Source organism: Thunnus albacares, chromosome 4, assembly GCF_914725855.1.
Source record: "Thunnus albacares chromosome 4, fThuAlb1.1, whole genome shotgun sequence".
Lineage (NCBI taxonomy): Eukaryota > Metazoa > Chordata > Actinopteri > Scombriformes > Scombridae > Thunnus > Thunnus albacares.
Genome location: NC_058109.1, coordinates 18,968,399 through 18,987,827, shown reverse-complemented (window position 1 = coordinate 18,987,827; position 19,429 = coordinate 18,968,399). Strand labels below are relative to the sequence as shown.

General features: G+C 37.5%; 3 protein-coding genes across 4 annotated transcripts; 2 read left to right on the top strand and 1 right to left on the bottom strand.

The window, feature by feature from the left end:
* Window positions 1-339: 339 nt before the first annotated feature.
* kbtbd12 (kelch repeat and BTB (POZ) domain containing 12) lies at window positions 340-4,140 on the top strand. Its single transcript, XM_044347861.1, has 6 exons — window positions 340-482; window positions 837-1,997; window positions 2,078-2,348; window positions 2,889-3,039; window positions 3,257-3,454; window positions 3,551-4,140. The coding sequence occupies exons 2-6, from the start codon at window positions 925-927 to the stop codon at window positions 3,718-3,720; spliced, it is 1,863 nt and encodes a 620-aa protein (XP_044203796.1). The 5' UTR covers window positions 340-482; window positions 837-924; the 3' UTR covers window positions 3,721-4,140.
* A 650-nt stretch (window positions 4,141-4,790) lies between these two features.
* On the bottom strand, window positions 4,791-8,312 carry LOC122980133 (interactor of HORMAD1 protein 1). 2 transcript variants are annotated; one of them, XM_044347865.1, is made up of 8 exons: window positions 8,205-8,312; window positions 7,889-7,969; window positions 7,502-7,640; window positions 6,537-6,673; window positions 6,386-6,434; window positions 6,207-6,291; window positions 5,818-5,933; window positions 4,791-5,702 (listed from the first exon to the last, which is right to left on the bottom strand). In XM_044347865.1, exons 2-8 carry the CDS (start codon window positions 7,954-7,956, stop codon window positions 5,004-5,006), a joined length of 1,293 nt encoding a protein of 430 aa, XP_044203800.1. In that variant the 5' UTR covers window positions 7,957-7,969; window positions 8,205-8,312; the 3' UTR covers window positions 4,791-5,003. The 2 variants fall into 2 exon arrangements, with proteins under 2 accessions (XP_044203800.1, XP_044203801.1); XM_044347866.1 differs by lacking the exons at window positions 6,386-6,434; window positions 6,537-6,673.
* Window positions 8,313-10,378: 2,066 nt separating this feature from the next.
* Window positions 10,379-18,622, top strand: c4h1orf159 (chromosome 4 C1orf159 homolog). Its single transcript, XM_044347875.1, has 10 exons — window positions 10,379-10,601; window positions 12,650-12,730; window positions 12,820-12,904; window positions 14,028-14,123; window positions 14,227-14,283; window positions 14,635-14,769; window positions 15,003-15,028; window positions 15,163-15,187; window positions 15,514-15,638; window positions 17,743-18,622. The coding sequence occupies exons 2-9, from the start codon at window positions 12,659-12,661 to the stop codon at window positions 15,615-15,617; spliced, it is 600 nt and encodes a 199-aa protein (XP_044203810.1). The 5' UTR covers window positions 10,379-10,601; window positions 12,650-12,658; the 3' UTR covers window positions 15,618-15,638; window positions 17,743-18,622.
* Window positions 18,623-19,429: the final 807 nt, after the last annotated feature.

Sequence of the window (19,429 nt, the reverse complement as noted above, 5' to 3'; positions counted from 1 at the left end):
GTGGGCACGCTGTATACTGGGCCTTTAAGAAAGCGCTGTCATGAAATCTGAATCCGAGCTAGGAGCAATGTTTTCTTTCAGTCATTCCTGAGCTGCATGCACGTGACCGGGGCAAATACACTGGGGTAGAGAATTACCCGAAACAGAGTGAAGTTTAACTTGGGAGAGTCAAATTATAAATGATGAAATAATTGGCAATATTTGCCCCTGTCGATACTGGAAAACCTACTCTCTCCTGACCACTCAAACCCCTCTGACCCACTTTCTGTCTGCCACAACACTGTCTATTTTTGGGTTAGTAACTCAGGGGGCCATGGCAGTGGAGGGGGTAGATATCTTTGTCTCATGCAATTGCTCAGACTCTCTCTAACCCCCCTGACTGACATAGTCAGCAACATCAACAACACATGCAGTCTGATGAGAAACATGGATATTTACTAGTCTTTTTAGTTATCAGCAGACAAGAGGATTTGAAGACCTTGGTAAGGCTTTTTACAAGGGAACTGAATGATGTATGACATGGACAGCTATGGCACTAACTTGTAAGAGTGCACATGTTATATAGACCAGTGGGATTTTGCTAGTATTTGTTATATCTAATGTGAAGTAGAAAGTTAGAGAAGATTTCTTAAAGTGGTGGCTGCTGAAATATGAATTCATGAAAATTCAAATAAAATTGCTTATGTTTTATCTACATTTTCATGTCAAGACGGCTAAGATTAAGAAGCCTTTGCAAAATTCAAAGTTGACTAAACACTACTACTCACTGATTGAAATGTGGCTTTAATAGGATATTGATGTCAGCTCAACTTAGTTTTTTTTTCTTTGTTTTTCAGAGAAAGCCTCCTTACTAGTTTTTTTTCCATGCCTAAAACCTCCCATGTAACTTTGTAAATATTAGTCTTCCAAAAACATTGAAGCAAAATGGATTTTAGAACCAAACATGGAGTCGTGCTGCTCGACCAGCTGAAGAAGATGAGGGAGTCTGAGCATCTGACAGATGTGGTGCTGGTTGCTGAGGGCATCAGCTTCCCCTGTCACCGGGTTGTTCTATCTGCCTTCAGCCCGTACTTTCGTGTTATGTTCACATGCGGCCTGCGTGAGTGCAACAACAGAGAAATATTCCTGCGTGACACCCCTGCAGACAGCTTGGCTCTCCTCCTGAACTACATGTATTGCTCAGATCTTCCTCTCACTAACGCCAATGTACAAGGCATCTCTATCGCAGCTTTTCTCCTGCAGATGGATGACGTCTTCACTCGCTGCCAGCAGCACATGACCGAGAACATGGATGCTTCCAACTGCCTTGGTGTGTATTACTTTGCCCGTGACCTTGGTGCAGAGGAATTGTCTGACCACGCTCAGCGCTTCCTGAGGCAGCACTTTGTTCAAGTTTGCAATAATGAGGAGGTGCTGGAGCTGGAGGCCCATCAGCTGGGAAAGCTCCTCTCTTCTGATGACCTCAATGTTTCACGAGAAGAGACCATCTTGGATGTGGTCCTTCGCTGGGTCAAACACAGCACTCTGATGGATGGGGAGGTACGTATTCTGCATCTCCCGGAGCTCCTGAGGAAGGTCCGCCTGCCCCTGATAAGCCATGACTATTTAAAAGAGGCGATGAAGAGGAATACGGCTCTGCTGTCTGACGCTGAATGTCTGGAGATGTTGAATGAAGCCTTGCAGGCCACAGCGATGCATCCCTCAGCTACACCACGCAAACTAAAGTTGCGGTATGGGATGGAGACCACAGAAATGCTGCTCTGTGTGGGTAACGACAGTGGTGGGATTAGGTCAAGATATGGCAACTTTGGCGAGCGCAGCTTTTGCTTTGCCCCATCCACAGGCCGAATTTACTACATCACTTCACCTCGCTATGGAGAGGCTCTGGGGTATGTGTGTGCCGGGGTTGTAACTGAAGAAAATAACATTATAGTGGCAGGAGAGGCGAGTGCTCGCAGGATGGCCCGGCAGAAAGACATTAATGTTGAGCTCTACAGGTAAGAAGGATATTAAGTGATATATTTGATAACTCTGCCAAGCACAGATAGCACTAATTGCTGTTGTCTGGAATTGCCAGGTACAAAATAGAGGCTCAAGGGAGCTGGGAGCGCCTAACGTCAGCAGAGTACCGTGACTCTTATGGTCTAGGATCACTAGGCGAGACTCTGTACCTGATTGGTGGGCTGATGAAGCTGAAGAACCAGCTTCTCATCACTAACTGTGTGGAACGGTGGTCTCTGCAGGGAGGACCGTGGCGCAGCGCAGCACCCCTGCCAATGCCTTTGGCCTATCACAGCGTGGTCAGGATGAAAGATCGCCTTTATGTGATTGGTGGTCGAACCCCACAGGTGATGTGTAAACACCTATACACACTGCAAGAAAAAAGGGGACTCTGAAAACATGTGAGACTTGTGAAAGTCACTTTATCAGACTGTGTGTGGAAATAAGTGGATCAGAGTTGTGTGAAAGGCGAGCGCTCCAAAAACACCCAAAACACTCAGTTCAAATTATTTCACACTTTTGGTTGCTGGCTGAAATACAGTACAGCTGCGAGTCTCATATGTTAACGTCAGGCCAATAGGATACAATTTCAATAACACTTGACTATTATCAGAACTGGTCCAAAGGTAAATTCACACATATGACTGAAATCTTATAAAATTATCAGTTCTTCTTTTTAGCTTTTTGAAGCTGTAAAGAGAGAAACATTTTATTACTGTATGAACCTTATGATGAAACTTAATCATGCATCACACATTTCACTTTGAACTTTCTCAATACACTTCTGCTTCTTGGGAAATCTACCCGTAGAGTATCTGTGTACGACTCTTCTCTGACTGCACCTGCTCTGAATTGTCATACCCTCTCTGTCCTTCTTGACCATCTAGTCATACCGGTTGGATGATGAGCCGGACCGTCTTAGTAACCGTCTTCTGGAGTATGATCCAAACACAAATAAGTGGACAGAACTAGGTCCCATGAAGTACTCAAAGTACCGCTGCAGTGCTATTGTGCTCAATGGTGAAATTTTTGTGATAGGTAAGATTGTTTGTTCAGTTAACTTGTCCATATTAGGACATATTTCAATGCATATTAGTTTAGATTTACTTTGTCTTGTGTTTGTTTTTCTGTTTTAAATCTCTCTTGATGTGCATATGTTGACACAATATTGTGTCTACTAAATACATTTAATTGCACCGATTCTGTATGAATTTGTTTGAAAATCTTTGATGATAAACCCAATTTGCACCTTTAGGCGGCATTGGCTGTGAGGGTGTGGACCGTGGGCAATCACGCCGCTGTCTGGATGCTGTGGAGATCTACAATCCAGATGGAGATTACTGGAGGGACGGACCTCCTCTTCCCTGTGCCCAGCTTTCACTTCGCACCAATGCCTCTAATGCAGGAGTGGTGGGAGGAAAGATTTATGTGTGTGGATACTACAAAGGAGCAGGTAGGGGAAGATGTTTATCCATACCGGTATATACAACATGAGAATGAAAAATGTTTCTCTGAGTGTTAAACTCTTCTGTTTCTTAACAACTTTCAGATCGTCATGATGATATAACAAAAGACATTTTGGAGCTGGACCCATGGGAGAACAGGTGGACGGTGGTGGCACGGCGCGCTCTGATGCATGACAACTATGATGTGTGCTTAGTGGCAAATCTCAACCCAAGAGGACTAATGTCCCCACCTGCAGACTTAGTGAAACTGTGACACCAACATCAACTCAGATCAAAGTCTGTTTGAGGATTGGAGGTGGAAATTAATTATTAATCATTAATGCACTTATTGCTGGGCCAAAAGCTTTCATTTTTTTCAAGCAGAAAAGGTCTTAGTGGTCTGCATGGAAAAGGGTCTGCACTTAATTGACTTGTATGTTGTCAGAGTGAGAACATACAATTTGTAAATACAGAATTTGTTGCTTTTTATCTTTTTGTGTAACATCTGCAAAGATTCATTTCCTGCATCCTGCAGATGTGTCATGCATAGCTGAAATAGTATTATCAGCAACACAAGGAAATGATCTCCATTGACATGAAACAGACATTAATTGTGGTTATAATTGTGGACTTCTGGCCTAAATATGAATAAAATTATTTCACTATTTTTGCTAATAAACATGCACTTTATCCATGTTGTGGAGTATGATTGTTGTTGTTTGAACACAGACACAACTGTTTTTAATTTATACTGTAAATGTACATTAAGTTACCAGTTTATAACTAATACAGCAGCCCTGCAATGAATCCTACCTTCATCAAGGTTATACTTTTATTAAAACTGTTTTAGAGAAAAGTTCATTCTTAAAAATTTTCTAATAATTTTGAAGGATTTAGTTTACGATGTAGTTAAACTGTATCGATTATACAGAGAGGTGTCTCTCACAGTCTAGACTGATTGATATTAATAAATCTAATAAAATATTTAAAACACTTCTCAGTATAACAGAGGAACAAGATGTCCAACGGAGACGTATGAGGGTCACGTGAAGGGGAAATCGGAAAGCTGATCTCTTCTATTTTGACATGTAGAACATAATATATTTTTACATAGTCAGGATTCAAATATTTATCTCGGAAGTGATACATCAGATATATTTGGTTCCCAAAGACGATCCAAGAGAAGTGATTTGTTTTCAGAACGTTTCTGTTTATTTTGCAATGCTCAGTCATCAGAATGAATACAGAATAAGTTAATGAGAATAAGTTAAATTAAAAAGTCAGCAAAGAAGCCTGACTGGAACAGTACTTTTTTCATGTTCGCAGAAAAAAGAGAAACTTGAACAAGTTTTTTAAGGTCTGTGTGATACCTTCTTACAGCTCTCCACAGCTTCTACACTCTAAGACAAAAAAATAAATACGTTCCCTCTTCAAAAACTGAATACTTTGAAAACTAAGAACATGGGTCACAAGAGCTAAAATATTTTTTGTCTATTATTCTGCTAGTCACAGAAATAACAAAACAAATGCTACCATTCTGAGTCCTTTGGTCATCCTCTAAAAGCCTATATCAAAATCACAATCCATGTCAAACAACTGCCAGAAGCTTTCAGGTTTCACCGGGGTCTCCGTTTTGGACTCGAATCCTGTGAGGCACATAGAGCTGGTACTGTCCTGAGACCAGCAGCTGAGAGGGGTGATGAAACATCCTGCAGCTTTGCTGGATCTGGTCTCCCTGTTCAGTGGCATTAGACAGTCTGGTTTGAAACTGTCCCGGCTGGTTACCCTGTTCTGATCATGAAGCTCACACAGAGGTCTCGAAACTTTTTGTTGTTTGTGACGGTTCATGACAGGTTGACTGATTTCATCTGAGACGATGCGCTTACTCCTCTGTGAGAGCACCAGCGGTCTCTTTTTGCGCCTCCTCCTGATGCCTCCCAAAGTGGATTTCCTTTTCCCGATGATGCAGCTGGAGTCCTGAGGGGGAACTTCAACCAGATTGTGTTCAAGGTTGTATGATGTACTTGTAAACTGTGTGCCTTCAAGTTTGTTGTCCTGTGCTGGTGACGTTTGACTAGCAGAGTCCATTACTTTCCCAGGACTGGGTTTAACCGAATGCTCTAAGACTAAGGCGTTGAGCAGCTTCAGGGCCTCTTCAAGCATGCTTCTCTCTCTTTCCTGCTCCTGTCTCAGACACTCCAGACTATTTTTTAAGCTTTTCACACTTGAGGCAAGTTCTGCAGTTGTGTCTCCACTCTGAAGAATATCAATAAACAATGACACTCCTCATTAATAAGACACATTTATTAGCTACTAAGATTTGCCAAGCTGAAACTGTAGTTATTGTGAACCTGAGCTACAAACTATTCACCTTTTGCACCCTTTCTTCCAGTTCTGTCATCACCTCTTTCTGGGAGTTCACTTTATTTAGCAAAGTCTCAAACTGCTGTGAAATGTCACTCTGGAGACTGCTGAGATTATTTTGTGCTGGAGGAAGAGAATCAAAGGATAGAAATTAGTACATAAATTCCTCCTGACAAATTCTCCATTTCAAAATGAACAATTAAGTTAATGATGGGCAGAGAGCACCATCTACTGGTGATAAGAAAGGCCTACTCACTGCCTTTTTTTACTAAACAGTATAATGTACCAGTTCAGTTGTTGTTGTTGTTGTATGCAGTAATCCAGGAGGCAATTTTAAGTACATTAATATGAAGTTAAAAAAAATACTGATTTAATAGACCACATTAGGAAACTTACATGTTGATGCAAAGTTGTTAAACTTTTCAAGGACTGTTTGGCACACAGCAGTGTTTTTCTCTGTGCCAGCGACCAGTTGTTGGATCTGAAAAACATTGCAGCATTTTTTAACATTTTACATCTAGAAAAGAGGAGCTATAATAAAACAAGTAACAGAATGGATGCCCATAATCACTTACATTGTTGAGAGTTTCTTGAATATTTAGACATTCTTTGGCTAAAATATCACTGATAAAGCAAACAAGACAGATTTAGAAGTGATTACAACTACTTTTAATAATCAAGTTGTATGTTTCAAATCTGTTCTCTATTCCTGATACAGAGAAGTACCTGTCAGTTTTTTCTTTTGCCTTTTTCTTGTCCTCCTCAAATTTATCCAGTAATCCAAAAGCTTTGGCTTTGTCCTTAAATTCTCCAAACAGGAGAGGTTTGGTGTGATAACTGTTTGAAAACTTTGGGTCACTCCCCTAAATAGTGACAAAATACAGAGGTTAACGGACATAAACACAAGACAAATAATCTGAGAGATGATAAATTAAACTGTATGCACTCAGTTAGGTGAAGTTTTCTACATGACAAAATATCCTACACACCAAATAGGAAACATTTCCTAAAAACAACAAGTCATGTGTTGTGGTATAGGCTGCAACTAACAATTATTTTCATCATTAATTAATCAGATTTTGTCAATTCATCGTTTTGTCCACAAAATGTTGGAAAATAATTTAAAAAATTATAATCTTTTCTCAGAGACAAAGATTGTTTTACTTTATATGGCCAACCCAAAGAGATTCCATTTACTATCATATATGACCAACAAAAACATCAAATCTTCACATTTGAGAGGCTGAAATGTTTGTCATTTTTGCATAAAAAATGACTGGAACAATTAATAAATCATGAAAATAGATGCAGATTAATTTTCCGTCAATAACAAATAACTTCAATGAATATAATCATTTCAGCTGTAGTTGTGGTTGAAATGGTGGTTACGTTTTGTCTTTCTAGATCTGCATAATGTTAAGGTTTTTGGATTTTTTTTTTTTTTTTTAATGTATAGACTTACTAAAGGAACAAAAGTACAAAGATCATAGCCCCACAAATGGCATCACTTAGTCTTTTTTTAGTTTTCTTACAACACACATCAGCTGTCCCATTAGACCCATTACTCAGCTCACTTATAAATGCTATAATGGCATTAAACCAGTGGGACTTCTTTCTTCGTGCATCTAGTCACTAGAAGATATCGCTGCCTCACCAAGAACCACCTACAAGATGAAGATGGTTAGTCTCACCTCTTGTGAACTTTGTTGGGAGGTCCTGGATGACAAACTCATATCCTGAGATGTGCCTTGTGAATTTTCAGGCCAAAACTGAGACCCAAAGAAAAACTGAGAATCTGTGCAACTGGAGTAGCCGCTGGTGGCCACATTCCTGTTGGTTGTTTTATTCCCACCAGGTTTGAAGAGTAAAGAAAATACAAACACACAATATGTTTGTGCAGCAAAACAGAGAAAGTGTTTGTAGAAATTAGGTAAACATACAAATATTGGTCTAGGCAGTTCATGATACTGTATCCAAGTTTTGATTTTAGATGAAAAACTAATTCAACAACTTCATATAATATTATAACTTTACAGTGGGTGAAAATAACAGCTAAGTTTAGTCATTAAGTAACTCACGTGTTAGCTAACCACCTGCTTCCAGTTGGGATGCTCAGCATTTCTTTTATGTTCCTCACATGATTCATTGTTTTTGGTTTCCTGTTTATAAAGATAACAAGTTAGTAGAATTTTTAGCTACCTAGTTGATGTCGGTATAGCATTAGCTAGCTAGTTCAGAAAATGCGTCATTAGCTAACTTTAATTAAAGTAAAGACAATTTAAATTTAGGTTATCTGTTAAGTCCTATCAAGCCTTTATCACATGATAGTTATACTTAGTTTAGTAGTGTAAGTGTTTATCATAGATTAAGTACAAAACGATCAAATTAACTCACAATTCGCATATTATGTGATGAAGATGATGTCGCGTGTAATCAAATCTCCCGCCGTATGAGCGAGGCGAGGCTGACGTATTCAGGTGCCGTCGGAAAACTCTAATCTACGACTCGATAGCACCAACACACAAACCTCTGAAACAAAAAGTGTTATGTAAATATTTGTTTTCACCATGAGTGGAATATTGAAGTAACACCTGTGGTCTCTTCAATTAACATTTCACCAGCAAGTAAATCATATACGCTCAATTCTTTAATATGTTTTCTATAAAAATAAGAATTAATCAGTTTGGTGTAATGTACATACATTTAATGGGAAACAATAGAGTATGTACACATTGCACAGAGGGCAGTAGGCAGCGGTGGAAAGTAACTATGTACATTTACTCAAGTACTGTAGTTAAGTACAGTTTTAAGGTACTTGTACTTTACTTCAGTGTTTCCATTTTATGGTAATTTATACTTCTACTCCACTACATTTATCTGACCACTTTAGTTACTTTTCAGATGAAGAGTTGACACATTAGATAATATAACAAGCTTTTAAAATACAACACATTGTTAAAGATGAAACCAGTGGTTTCCAACCTTTTTGGCTTTTGACATCTTACAAAAAACAGTGTGTAGTCGGGGTCACATTTCAGATGTCAATGAGTTGTTAACAGCTCCACTAAACAGTGGTTTCTTACATGGTTTCATTTTAATAAATGTTCAAATGATCCAATATTTCACCTACATTTTCCAAAAACTGGAAACAGATTTGTGCATCAGAACTGTGTTTTTCTTCTTTCCTCTCTCATTAATCATCTCACAACCCCTCAGATTTATCTGGTGACCCTTCGGAGGTGCCTGACCCCTAGGTTGGGAACCACTGGACTAAACTTGCTAACTGTATATAAAGTAGTTGAAACTAGCTCCACCTCCAGCAGCTACAACAGTAACATGCTGCTCTAACACTGATGCTTCAGTATTAATAATCTAATCATGTCATATATAATAATATATCAGTCAGAGGGACCAAACCACTACTTTTACTGTAATACTTTAACTACGTTTTGCTGCTGATATTTATGTACTTTTACTTAAATAGGATTTTTCATGCATGACTTTTACTTGTAATGAAATATTTTTACATTGCTGTATCAGTACTTTTACTTAAGTAAAGGATTTAATACTTCTTTCACAACTGGCAGTAAGTGAGGTATGACTGTAGGGACCCAAAAAACAAACTGTTGCCCCAGATCCTCCTAACAGGTTAATCAGGCCATGATAATTGTAGGGCTGATATTGACCTTTTCACAGCAGACATTTTGACTCGTCATAGAAAGCAAAGTACATATGTGGAACTGATAACATTACCAATGGCATTCAAGTGTCTAAGGAAGCCACACTGGTGAACCTTAATGGGATCATGAATCTGGAAAAATGAAATTGGATTCAGCCATCATTAATATCATTAATTACACCCGTGCTTTTCCTGCTTGACATGTCAAAATGTCTACTGTGAAAAAGGCCTACTGTGACTTCTTAAACACAAATGTAATATCATTAATAATGGCTGTATTCCATTCAGATGCAGTGTCTCTGTTGATACTTAATTATTCATTATGATTTAAATTAATTGCCGAGACACACTATTGTATTTAATTAACATTTTTTATTATCAATATACACTCACCGGCCACTTTATTAGGTACACCTGTGCAATCTAATGCAATCCAGTAGAACAGCTCTGCAATAAATTCTACATTTACAAAGCGTATACATTTTCAGTTTTTGTTGACATTGTCAGAAAGCTCACTTTATCATTGAGGACGTAGTGTGTGGTGGTGGTGTATTGGAGTGCATTATATTGAAAAGTGTTCCTAATATTTTGCTTCCCTCATGTATGTTAATGGAGTGTATTTAATATTACCATTTTTTATCATTATTATTATGACATTATTAATTGTGTTCATATTTCATCTTCTTATTAATATTATTAATTATGATTACAACAGTTATGACCAGTAACGTCATTATCGTCAATAATAACAATAATAAAGTAAAATAATATTATTACTATTATTATGTTTTGATAGTCTTTGATAGTCTTGTATTTGATTCTTATTTATTTGTTTATCTTTTATTTTTTCCACTCCGACACAGCTGGTGTTGTTTATTCAGAAACTCGTACCCGGAAGTGCTGAATGAAGGCGAGCTGCTGACTGACTGTGAGCTGCGAGCTGCAGGATGATCTGTGGCTGAGCTGCAGAGGTTTGTTGATGACAAACCTGCCAACAAATGTTAGCGACTGTCTGTCTGCTAAAACCCTCTGCGGCGGACGGGATCTGACGTCGATTACAAAATCACACCCAGGAGTTTGTTGAGGCCACAGCCTGCTGTTTTTTTTATCTGGTGAGTGAACTTTTTGTGTTTCTTATTCAACACTGTGGTGAAGCTGTTGAGTCTGTGGCTGCAAACACACTCGATAATGTACAAACAGATTGATATAGATTAGCAGGTCGGCCTCACTGGCGCTGATATGATGATCGTAGCTGTATGTCTGTTGGCTCAATCACAGCATAACTTCATCCCACTGACAGGTGCTAAGCTAGCAGGCTAACCATCCTCTGTCCCTCAACTGACATTAGCTCGTTTCGTGCCTTTTCAGACAATTAGCTACGTTTCTTAGGGCGTTACACATGAAATAATTACTTTTTAATTCAAAACGATGGTGTCAAATTAGACAACTGTAACGTAAAGACAGACAGAAAAGTGGCAGGTGTATTTGAAATCACCTTTAGTGGAAAACTGCCCTCTCATGAATGTGAAGAGCTGCAATGATTAGTCAATTAATCCATTAGTTGTCAACGATTAAATGAATCCCCAACTGTTTTGATAATCGATTAATCGTTTGGAGTCTCTTTTTTTTTTTTTTTTGAGAAAAACATGTCCCAATTGTCTGATTCCTGCTTCTTAAATGTGAATACTGTCTGGTTTCTTTAGTCTTCTATGACAGTAAACTGAATATCTTTGAATTCTGGATAAACAAGACATTTGAGGCTTTGACATTGTTCCCCATTTTCTGACATTGAAACAATGAATCAATTGATCGAAAAAATAATCAACAGATTAATCGATAAGGAAAATAATTGTTAGTTGTGTGTGTGGGTGACTCATTTGTTTAGTTTGAATGCAACACTGATTAACATCTTTTGCATCTTTGTGTAGTCGTGTTTCTAATTAATGACCTCATTTCCAAACTGATTTCAGCTAAAAGATTAGTTTAACCTATCAGATGTATTGTTGTACGCGAGACAAGTTGAGTCAATTATGGTAGCCTTCATGTTTAAAAGACACGGATGTTTTTTTACTCTACCCTCTTTCATGACATATGAAGAGGAAAAAAACTTGTTATATCGGGAAAATGATTCACAAGTGACTTGGGCTGCAAGTAACAGTTATTTATATTGTCGATTAATCTGATTCGATTACTTTCTCAATTAATCGATTAGTTGTTTAGTCTGAAATGTCAGAAAATGGTGAAAAATATTGATCACTGTTTCCCAAAGTCCAAAGTGATGTCCTCAAATTTCTTCTTTTGTCCCGACCAACAGTCCAAAACCAAAGATATTCAGTTTATTCTTATTGAGGACTAAATAAACCAGAAAATATTAATATTTATGAAGCTGGAATGAGAGAACTGTAGTATTTTTATCTTAAAAAATTACTCAAAGGTCGATTATGAAAATTGTTTGCGATTAATTTTCTGTTGAGTGACTAATCGATTGATTGACTAATCGTTGCAGCTGTACAAGTGATATAGTATCAGCCTTTCAAGACACCACAAACGTTTTTAAGAGGGCTGGGTATCATTTTAAATTTCTTGAATCATCAAAAATATACCCGAGGCTCAGTATTACTGATAAAACTGCTCACTTACATTGAGAAGTTAAATATGCTGCTTATCCTACAAAATCCATTTTTTCATTTACCAAAAGAAGCAAAGCAAATATTAAATGTTGGCTACTCACTGTTAGCTGTACAATCACTTTGCCTAAATAAATACAGTTTAAAGTCGTCAAGATCAGGATTTAAATCACTAAGTATGTGAATAAAGAATACAGTAAGCAAACAAGACTACAGATCTGGTCAGACATTCATTAACATTTTGTACTTGATAGTTTTTAATATTGCTTGCAACAAGCACCAAAACAGTGAGGAAGCTTGACACCCAATTAAGTTTTGTTTGGCCAATAAACAGGACAGAGAATGACCTTAAATTTCTTTGAATTATTTTGTTTGTCCTAATAATAAAGTTTATATGATACATTTATTAGATAAATGTCCAACCGGTCAGTTTGTTTATCACGCTTGTTTCTTGTGGTATTAAATGAGTAAATGAATCTACTCTGTGCTCAGTTATTGATGTTTATCTAATTCAAGTCTGTTTGGTCTTTAAGGGTTCGAATATGGGTCTGTCATTCCTTTTGGTCTTGGCTGCAACTGTGATTCTCATCAGACCCGAGACTCCTGTAACTAAGGTACAAAACGGATGTTATGCTACTAAGCCGAAAGTCCAATGTGCTCTGTGCAGGTTGCATCAACTAGTTAACTGCTGTTCTGTCGACAGGCCCTACATCAGAATTCACTGGAGTGCTGTGGCGAGAAACAAAGAGCGAACAATTCATGTTCGAATGACACTCACTGTGAACCAGGTAATGTGAATGTTTGAACAAAGTTGGCACACATATGAAGAAAGTCACTATTAACCTTTTATCGTCTTTATTTCATTATTATTTTTATCATCATTAGTCAGAGACCAACCAGGGTGAAATTATATTCTGCCCATTAATCAGTGTATACCATAAAGTCACGCTGCTAAATTGAAATGCATAAAGCAAATCTTCTGATGGTTAAAATCCAAGATATTTGATTGGATTAGTAAGACAGAGTCAGATGGAGAGCACCCTGGAAGTTAAACTGACAACATTACAGTATGATAGAAATGTAGGTGGACTCCTAAACATCAGTTGGTTGAATGGTGAATTGATTCTCCAAGTGTGTGTGAGGTGTTTGGTTTATAAATGATAAACCTTACTTCCTGTTCTGGAGGTCAAAAGTCAAGGCTTTCTGGTTTTCTTCTTGACTTGAAGGCTTAAACTATGTTAAACTGCTAAACAAGAGAGCAAAACTGTACCGGAGAAATGATGTGATATGTCTAAGTTTGCTAGCAACTGGTGGCACACAGGAGATTTAAACTGCTGTGCTTATAATAACAATTTGGTTAATGGTTGGATAAACCCAGTCAAGTTAAACACACACTGTATATGTGCTACTATGCTATATGAGAGCAAATACAGAGCATAAAATGACATTGAGGAGACGTAACTGAAAGACACAGGAGATGTTCCAGGAACAGATTATGAGTGACACACAGTACAAATATGTTTGAGTCAAGTTGTTTATTGCTGTACTTTTTAAAATGAAAGAGAAAGTATAATTGTAATGATGTTTGAATTTTAGAGTGAAAAAACTGGAGGCAGTGTTGCTCCTGCATCCCAGAGGGACTGAGAGTTTTAACTTGCAAAAACAGCCTGCTGTGTCCCTGTTCTCATGTTACTCTCATCTTTGGCAGCATGTAATAAAAGGAAAACAACCCTTTTTTGTTCATTTAAGACTTTTAAAACTAGATTAGTTTGGGGAAATGTTTGCATTAGTGAATCTTGAAAATACAGCAAGTCATATTTTGTCTTCTTTTCATTGTAGAATAAAATGCAAAAAGTGCACTATTTTGTCAGTTCATTAATATTAAATATATTTTTCTTTGGATTTCCTCAGGATGCTTCTTGCGTGTCCTTGAGAACAGCAACACTGTTTGCATATTCTGTGACTCTGCAGCTGTAGATTTGGAAAACATAACAGTCTGCACCTACAGTAAGCACTGGGAACTATTCACTTACTGTTAATGCACCAATGAAAATCTCAATGTTACTTTGAATCACGTTTATTTTAATTTGCCCTTTTCTGTGCTTGCTAGACTACACAGTGGAGAGGAAAAATCATACAACAGTAACTACTGTCATTCCTAAAATTGGTAAGATATCATATCCACAGTCATAATGAGGTTATTTTGTTTAATATGTACCATATTTATTTAACTGTAATGTCATGTGCTCACCTGTATATATTATTTGAAACGTTAATTCAGTGTCAAGCAAATGTCTTGCATTGTTGCATGTTATTTTTCAAGGGAATAAATGAAGCTTTAAGGACTAATATAGCCGTCATTTGCTATAACGAGTTTGAAATTAGTCAGTAAATTGAGTAAGAGGAGACCAAAATAGTTTCTCTGGGTAGCAAGGGTGTATGTCTGTGCTACCGCTGAAGTGGTAAAATGTTCCAGTGTTGTCAACCACTTCCTGTTTTGTGCTTTGTTTTGGAGCAGGAGGGCCAGGTGTAGCTGCCTCTCTTCTTCTGGGAACACTGTTGATCAGCCTGTTTCTGATTCTCTCTGTTGCCTCATTCTTCTACCTCAAACGCTCCAACCGTCTCCCGAGCATCTTCTACCGCCGCAACAAGGGTAAGCGCCGTACAGGACAGGTGTGACACACGCAGACAGACTTTTGTTTAACCTGCACATGAAGCTCCAGACCTCCTGTTTTTAATACTGTTATCTACCACGAATAATAGATCCTGTGTAATAAAGCACTGAAGAACATAAAACATGGAAAACACAATGTTGTTGTCATGTTTCAGTCAATACTGTATAAACCAAATGTAAACATTTTGTGTACCTTTTTTTTTTTTTTACAGCGTTCATATTTCAACCAAGTGAGACAGTAAGTCATTTTTATTGTTTATTCAAATTTAATCAGACATTTGGAGGCTTAATGTTTGTCTGTTTACTGTTACCTCCAGCAATATTCTCTTGTACTACAAAGACAATGAGTCCTTTGTGTTTATTCCCTTCCAGGCTGTCATGATACCCTCCTCTACAGGTAAGACTACTATGCTGTCTCACTCTGTACGCTACCTGTCTTGTCTTGAAACTGAGACTCTCTGATCTTGCTGAACAGGTTATAGTATTTGCTATTGAGTAATCCAAAGCAGTCAAAACATTACCCAGCAATGAGCAATGTTGCTGAGGTGTGTTGCATTTTTGCAGTTGTAACATCAAAGGCTTTTGTGCAGGAAGAGCTTATCATGCCCATAAAATCTGTTTAAAAAAAAAAAAAAAAAAGCTAAAGGTTAGCCGTTATGAGCCATTAAAATGTATCCCTCCTCTTCTGCCTCTGACTCATTATTCTGTGTTTTCTTTTTGAAGTGAGGAAGCCAAGATATGTCAGAAGGGAGCGGCCCTCTGCAACTTCAACACTGAATAGTGCCATCATACCCACAACATCCACTACTGAAGTCTATAACGTGTAGGAGGTGGGAGTGCTGGTGCAGGTACATAGGAGAGAAAGCTCAGGAACGATGTTTGATTTTCTTATCTTGTTGAAGGTTCAGCAGCGCAGACAAACTGGTTAACTCATACTTAGGTGGCCAAATTTAACTGTAGCTGCCATTCTCGCCATGTGGGTTTTTTACTTTTTCTGTATTTAACTAAAGTGTAATAATGAAGAAAATCAGTATCTCCCTGACACAGTCTCTGAATTGTTCATGTTTTTTTCTTTGAAAAGAGGTACAACACACATGCTGCCCTGTTGCAGTGAATGAGATGCACTCATCAGTCAGGATCACTCCTTCATTTTTCATTAAGAACACTGAAAAACTGTCATTAAGCAGCTTTTCTCTGCTCTTTGACAACGTGGGATAAAAGAATAGTTTGACATTTTATCAAATATGCTTAATCGCTTTCTTGCTAAGAGTTAGATGAGCAGATTGATACCACTGATATCTGTCCGTTAAATCTGCACTAACTGATTTTCTTTGGATGCTTGGGGGCAGTGTAAACAAGCTGTGAACTCAACATTGACATATTATCACCTTTTAAATTGAACTTGTTGGCAAACAGTTGCTTATTTATACATCCAACAGACACAGAGAAGCATTAGCGTTCATTTGGAGTTGTGTCTCTGACCACCTGGAAGAAATAAGTCCAATATTCACTCTGCTTTTAGCTCTGCTTTGGTCTCCATCAACTCCTGAGAAAAATATGTTCGGTATTGGGCAGGAACAGGTTTTAGAGCGTCATTGATGAAAACAGCTGATTGCTGTGGCCGAAATAGGATGTTATGAGAGCAGTAAGAATAAACCAAAACAGTAAAATTGCGAGCCAGAAAACTAAAATGATGAGCTGAAAGATGCGAGGAGAACCGAACGCTCAAGTGATAATTATCTGTGGTTTTGTCACCACGAGTGACCCCTTTCACCTACATGTAGTCATTGTTAATATAAAAATGTTGATTATACCTGCTAAAACTATGAAGCTGCAGCCAGCAGGCGCTTAGCTTAGCATAAAGGCAGACAAGAAGTATTCTAGCACACAGCCCCCCATAAAACCTCAACTTAGTTTTTTGTAAGGATAGAACAACAAGATATGTGACGGGTGCTCCTAGAGACCAAGGCTAGATGTAAAATTGTGAGACTAATATCACTAAGAATTTAGTCTCCCTCCACTCAAAAATTTGCTTTTCTTCTTGTTTTTACCGTTGAATGTTTGAGCTTCACTCTGTTGAATGATGTATGTGCAGAGTTTGACACTAGAAGACTGTTTTCACATTCATCTGCAGAAAGTGGAAAGTTTCTCTGTGCTAATTGAAAATCTCAGTTTAAAATGTGTACATACAAGCAGGATTTGTGACATCACAACTAGTTTGGAGCCAATCCTGGTCCAGTATGCAACTTACACAAGTTTGATGTAGAAACATGAAACCTCCAGTGCACAAACACAGAGAATAGACTTTACAGTCATCTTCTGTCCCGCAATTATACTTTTTGTAAGGATAGAACAACAAGATAAAACATGTTAATAATTGAGCTTTAGAGGTGTTTTTTGTTCTTCCTTTGGACAGAGCCAGGCTAGCTGTTTCCACCTGTTCTCAGTCTTTTTGGTTAGCTACGCTGACTGTCTCCGCACAGATATGAGACTTCTATTGATCTTCTCATCTAACTCTCGGCAAGAAAAGCGAATAATTTCCCAAAAATTATTCCTTTAAGTGATGGGTGTCATGAATACATGATCAGTCTGTTTAAAGCTAAGATGAACCGAGCTCGAGACCAAACTAAGTGACAGTGACGAACTGATTTTCTGGACAAAGTAACAGCCCGGTAATGTTTAATGGAAGCCTGTTTTTTTTCTTAAACTTTGCTTATTAGGATGTTTTTTACATGTGTGATATTTATTTGTGTTTTGTAACTGTGCACTGAGTTTTACTGATTAGAATCAGACCAACAGAGTAAACTGTGTGTAATAGCAGTGGAGTTTAACTGGTGGACCTGGACATTTTAGATGCTTTATTGATGATTGACTGATTGCATTTTGTATTTTTATTATCGTGTTTGTATTTATTATTTTCGTCAGCTCAACCAAGGTGAATGTATTTCACAGGTACAACAAATCATGCATCTCAGTTGCATGCATCATCTATTGCAGTCCACAACAGACCTTCTCAATCATGAAAGAGCTCATTTTCAACAAAATCATAACTGTTCACAAGAAAATTTCTGATCTTACGAAAAGCTTTTAAATGTCCTAATTTTGCAGAAAATTTCAATTCTAATGGATTTACCTCTCAAAACATAGATTTACTGGATCTTAGTGCACTTTATTTGTCTGAGGCCACCAGCTAATGTTGGACCATAATTTTGATAAAAATACTTCAGAAAATCTTGTTGCCACCGAGTGTGATTGAGATTTTTTCGTTGTATAGCTGGCAACGTTACTGTTGCATTGTGAACATTACTTGACTACTATTACCTTTGCCAAATGTTGTCTGAAGAAAATGGCGTTTCCTGTATGCCATTACTGTGATTACTGTGCCATTATGAGCTTTAAACACAGCCAAGAAATGTTTAGTCATGACGTTACCTGTGATGAATAATTGGGTATTTTAATTATATCCAGTGGCCTTTACTGTATGTACAATTTTAAAGCGAGGCTAGTTATCCAAGTAGTTACCCAAGTTTTATTTGCTACAAGGTATTTAATTTCCTATAGTTTTATATCTTGACAACACTAAGTCATTTACATCTTCAGTACATGTGGAGCAATGTGACGTGAAGCCCAACTAGGTTAAAGGCAGCAATCATTCCATGAATATCCCCCCTTTTGCTTCATGTGTTTGCTGTTGTACAGCTGAATACATGTACATACTGTTTTATACAAATGATGTATTGTTTTTGTAATTATGTACATATTCTACTTTCAATGCCATGAAGAATGCTCTCGAGATGTGTAATGTTTGCAGAAATAAAGCACCTTTCCATAATCATTGTCTACATTTGCTGTGATTGTGCAGACATATGAGCTCTAACACCGCTGAATCATGTTGGTGTGTTTCTTTTTCCTCATGGAAGACTGAAATATCATTTCTCTGTCGTCTTGTGATTTATGAGATTTAACATGTACCTGATAACACTGAGAAATCTCTCTACTGCTCATGTTTTAATTGAATTGGATTGCATTTTGTTGAACTGGATTAAGTGCCTCCTAGCAGTTGGGCAAATAAACCAAACAGAAACGAAAACACTGAACTCATGTTGATTGTTAAGATAACACACATCAGCAACTGTCACAACTTAATTATTGTCACTAGTGGTGGTCTATATTCAACCTGTGAGAAGTCATTTCTGTTATTTCTTGATGTAAGAGGAATGTAATTCTTAATGCTCTGATTTTGCTCATGTGTATGTAGAAACTGATTCCAAAATCATTCTGAATATCAAAATTCAATCAATTCATCAGGATGGATTTTTAAAATATATCAAAATAATAATTTCTCAAAATGTCTTCTTTAAGTTAATGTTCTTTTGCCTCTTTATACATGAACACGACCTGAGCTGACACAAGAATTGATGGTAAAATTGTAGAATTTGCATATTAAATATAAGATGGGTGCATTTTTAACTACAAATAATGAACTTTTTTTTAAAATTTAGTTTGCAAAAGATATGTGACGGGTGCTCCTAGAGACCAAGGCTAGATGTAAAATTGTGAGACTAATATCACTAAGAATTTAGTCTCCCTCCACTCAAAAATTTTCTTCTTGTTTTTACCGTTGAATGTTTGAGCTTCA